Consider the following 3,948-nt stretch of genomic DNA (forward strand, 5'->3'; position numbering starts at 1 on the left):
GTTGGAGAGTGTCAGAAGGCCAATTTAGTCTTTGTGTTGACTTTGTGTCGTAAATCCTGTTGGCTTTTCTAATCTGTCTCCATTTAACCAGGAATTTAAAAAGACTCAGTTTTAAATGAGGCACGTTTTTTTTTTTTTTTTCTGACAATGTCGCCCACTGAAAGAAACACCAGACAACGGCTAATGTTAAGTGACAATTTCACCTTTATTTAACCATTGGTGAAGAATCAATTAGTAAAGGTCAGGTGACAAGCGGAGGAGGTTTTGTGCCAGGTGTGCCTGTAAAGAGAAGCAACACTGAAAGGAAAAGACTCATTAAATCACAACGTCACTGGCCACGAATCACAGCAGCTCCTTACTGTTCAGATGTACAGCCCACTCTGTGTGTAATTTGTAGGTGATTTAAACCCCCCAAAAAAACTGAATGAGGTCTTTAAGATTATCTATTTTCCCAGGAATTATTAAAAATATTTATATATATATATTTATATTTTTGGTTCCCATGGCAGGTATATATGATAAAAAGTAGCTAATAAGGACGTCATTAGACATTGGCAATAAAGCTGGGAATAATTTATTATGAAGATTACCTAAAGCAGCACATGGACATTTTAATGGGCGTTTAAATAATCTGTATGAAGTTATTCCACAGCTTCTATTAAAGCTGCTACAAGGAACCTCTATTTTTTGGTGATTCTGGCGGCCCCTGGACAAAAGCGGTAGTGTTTCTACCGCCTTGTTTCATTGATTTCAAGGGGAATGTCACCGAATCTGACCCGGTGGTAGACATTTAAGGCGAACTATACGAAACAGCCAATATCTCACTAATGGTCTTATTTGTATATGGGTCATATCGAGGCATCAGTATTAAACTTAACCAATTAAAAACTCTTTGTAGTTTGTTTAATTGTAATAGTAACAGTTTACTACATTCTATATTTTGGTGGTATATTTTATAAAAAGGATTTAACTGTAACTAATATGAATCTGCTGGAAAGTACTTCCAACTTACCTTTTATTGCTCTTAGGACTTAGAAGTTAGTTTACAGAAAGAAAAAAAAGAGTATTTAAAGGCAGTTTAAAGTTCAAGTCAGGCAATAATTTCCTTTTTAATTTTACTGTCAACATATCCCATTAAAAGATCCTAAGAACGTCAAACATTATACCAATGAGTCTGTGTATCTTAAGTGGTTTAGACCACCATTGTTTAAAATCTATTAAAAACCAAACTTCTCTACTAGAAATACACTTATATTCAATTCAGTTGCAACAGAAAATATATTTTGAAGGATATTTAATGCCAGACAAATTATTCTATGTATTACTGAATGTAAGTGTATAATCTTAAAAAAGGTTGTTTGCCTATAATTCACCACATAAATGCAAACTCTGGTCATAATCCACCTCAATGCCACCATTAATTAACTGACACTGTTGCTCCCTCATTTCAATGAGCATGGGCACTTGTTTATTTTAAATTGACCCCTCAAACACACTGCTACTGTACTACTAGAACACCAATTGTGTATTAATCCGCAGCAGAAAATAGCCCCAAAGAAATGCACCATTTCATAAAACTGTTTTAGGAAATTATGGAGCCTGTTTTGAGAATTAAATTATATTTGTGAGCCCTTTTTAAAAGATTAAAGTCTTCAGTAGGATTTGTTGAAAAATGCTGAATAACACAAGTTTGATCCTTTAAGAAACTGTTCTAAATACTTAACCCTGACCCAGTGTGCTCCTAGAAATAAACTCCTGAAAGGCAGGTGAATAAATAAAAAAAAAGTTTTTCAATTATTCATAGTGGAGGAATGTGTGTCATCAACATCATCTCCTGAATTATCACCCAGAATTTGGTTCCCATGGCAGGTCTGATGTTTCAGAGGTCATGAACTCTGAGCACAGATGCTAATAGAGGAATAAAAGCAGCTTTGCCTTTGCTCCGGCTGCTTGAGTGACATTGATCTTGCAGCAGGGAGACAGTGTCGTCCCTTAGAGACGACATGCATGGTCAGAGGGCACATTTTTCCTCTTTTCAGTGTATAAAGAGGGGAAAAGTTCAGACACCTCATCCTCCATCTTATTTGTAACATCAAAAGCAAAATCTAACGAACATGATCAAAAGTTACGTAAAAAAAAATGCATCTTTTTAGTGATCAAAAATACATAAAAGCTCTCGTATTAGTCTATAAACCGACATTAAACTGTAAAGATTAAGATTTTTTTTTTATACAGTTCCTCTTTTAAATTGTGTCAGTGGGGGAGGGTTTAAGCAGAAATTCCCACTTGCTTCCTCCTTAATAAGGCTACTGTTGCTCTAACAGAAAGCAGGTTTTTGTTTGTGCTGGAATGTGACACTTAATTTAGTTTACCAAGGAACTAAAAACGTGAAAACTGTGTGGAGAGCAGGATGTGGGTGCAAAGTGAGGACAGTGCAGCGACAGGTAAGACTTTATAATGTGGATGTAAACTGGTGCTGAGATACTTACTTTAGTCACCTGATGATTATTGCAGTTTCAGTAAGATTTCTCAGTATCCAAGTGATGTTACTTATTGTGGAGTAAGACCATTATGTGGTTTCAGTTGAGAAATGTGGTCTTTAAATCAATATTTCTTAAATATTGGTGTTTTGGTGTATGAAAACTTTTTCCTTTTCCTTTTTATTAACAATGAAATGTTTCTGTTTTGAGCAGTTTTTTAAATAGTGGATGTTATTTTAGTCATTTTTATTTGATTATTTCAACACAACTTTATGATTTGTGACATTTAAACTGCTTTAAGAAATAAAAAAGCAGAGCTTGAATGAAATGTGACTCATTGCTTCTCCTGCCAAGAGTTACATAAGAAGATACTAATCTCACTTCTGTTAAACATGAAGCTGCAGTCAGGGCAGCAAGTGAGATTTAAGCCCAGCATAAAGACTGGGGGTTTATGTGCAGGGCAGTTACTTGGTAACCCACTGCGCGATGGTTTGTTACACGAAACATCTGAGAAGTTGTCATTGGAAACTGTTTGGAAGAGGGCAACGTCCACCAATCAGACAAGTGATCATAAATATATGTAAATCAAACTCTTACTGTCAGGTCGGAGAGATGAAAGGCATCTTTAATTGGATGCTTCTTACGTTGGCTACACCTAGCGGCCCGAGTACTGTCTTCCAAAGATGCTGATTGGTTTCGGCTAACCACTCTAGTCTCGAGTGGAGCCCAAGCAAAGATGGATTGCAAACAAAGCGAGATTTAGAGGTGCTTGGGACAGAGCCCAGCTAGTTTTTCCAGTCTTGATCTAAGCTTATGGCTAAACTATTGCTGGCTCTGGCCCCCATACTTTGGAGAAATCTCATGAATTCACCTTTCTTAAGCTGCATGAATAGATATAGCGTAACCACGTTCAAATAATGCTTGTCTGGTAATAAAGCAACAGCCTAGCATCCCAGTTAGCTTAGCTTGAACCCCCCAAGACAGGAAACAGACGTAGCCAGGTATGCCTGGCTCTGTGCGAAGGCAACAAAATCACACAAGATCCAACTACTAACAATCCCTAAAGCCTCGCTAATATTAATACGTTTTATATCTTCATTTTTTAATCCGCATTAATGACAGAAGTGTAAAAACAAACTAACGTGGTCTTAGGGGTTTATGTGCCAAACTATTTCTTGACTGGATGTAACAAGTGGTCTTACTCTCAGCAAGAAAGCGAATTAACTTATTTCCCAAAAGTTCAAACTCGTGTTTTAGTAACACAAAGCTCTCAGTTTGTTGGACAAAGTAAAGTCACAGCAGGAACCCAGCTACTGTAAGTCAGAAGCCACAGAAAGTGAAACGTGTTTCTGTAGGATCCTCCTGTGATTTCACTTCCTGTATTTCTCTCGTGAACCTCCTTCACACTGGCCTGTGAAGTTCCTCTTGTGAGTGACACTGACAGGATGTGAGGATCTTTGATTATCTC

General features: G+C 37.0%; 1 protein-coding gene across 1 annotated transcript in view; it reads left to right on the top strand.

The window, feature by feature from the left end:
• Positions 1 to 2,311: 2,311 nt before the first annotated feature.
• shtn2 (shootin 2) overlaps positions 2,312 to 3,948 on the top strand; it is an 11,944-nt gene continuing 10,307 nt past the window's right edge. Inside the window, exon 1 of the mRNA XM_035675768.1 lies at positions 2,312 to 2,444. Within this exon, the coding sequence (XP_035531661.1) occupies positions 2,411 to 2,444 (34 nt within the window). The 5' untranslated portion in view covers positions 2,312 to 2,410. The remainder of the gene's footprint in view (positions 2,445 to 3,948) is intronic.

This window comes from Morone saxatilis, unplaced genomic scaffold (assembly GCF_004916995.1).
Source record: "Morone saxatilis isolate NCDOM2014 unplaced genomic scaffold, NCSU_SB_2.0 Contig4, whole genome shotgun sequence".
Taxonomy (NCBI): domain Eukaryota; kingdom Metazoa; phylum Chordata; class Actinopteri; family Moronidae; genus Morone; species Morone saxatilis.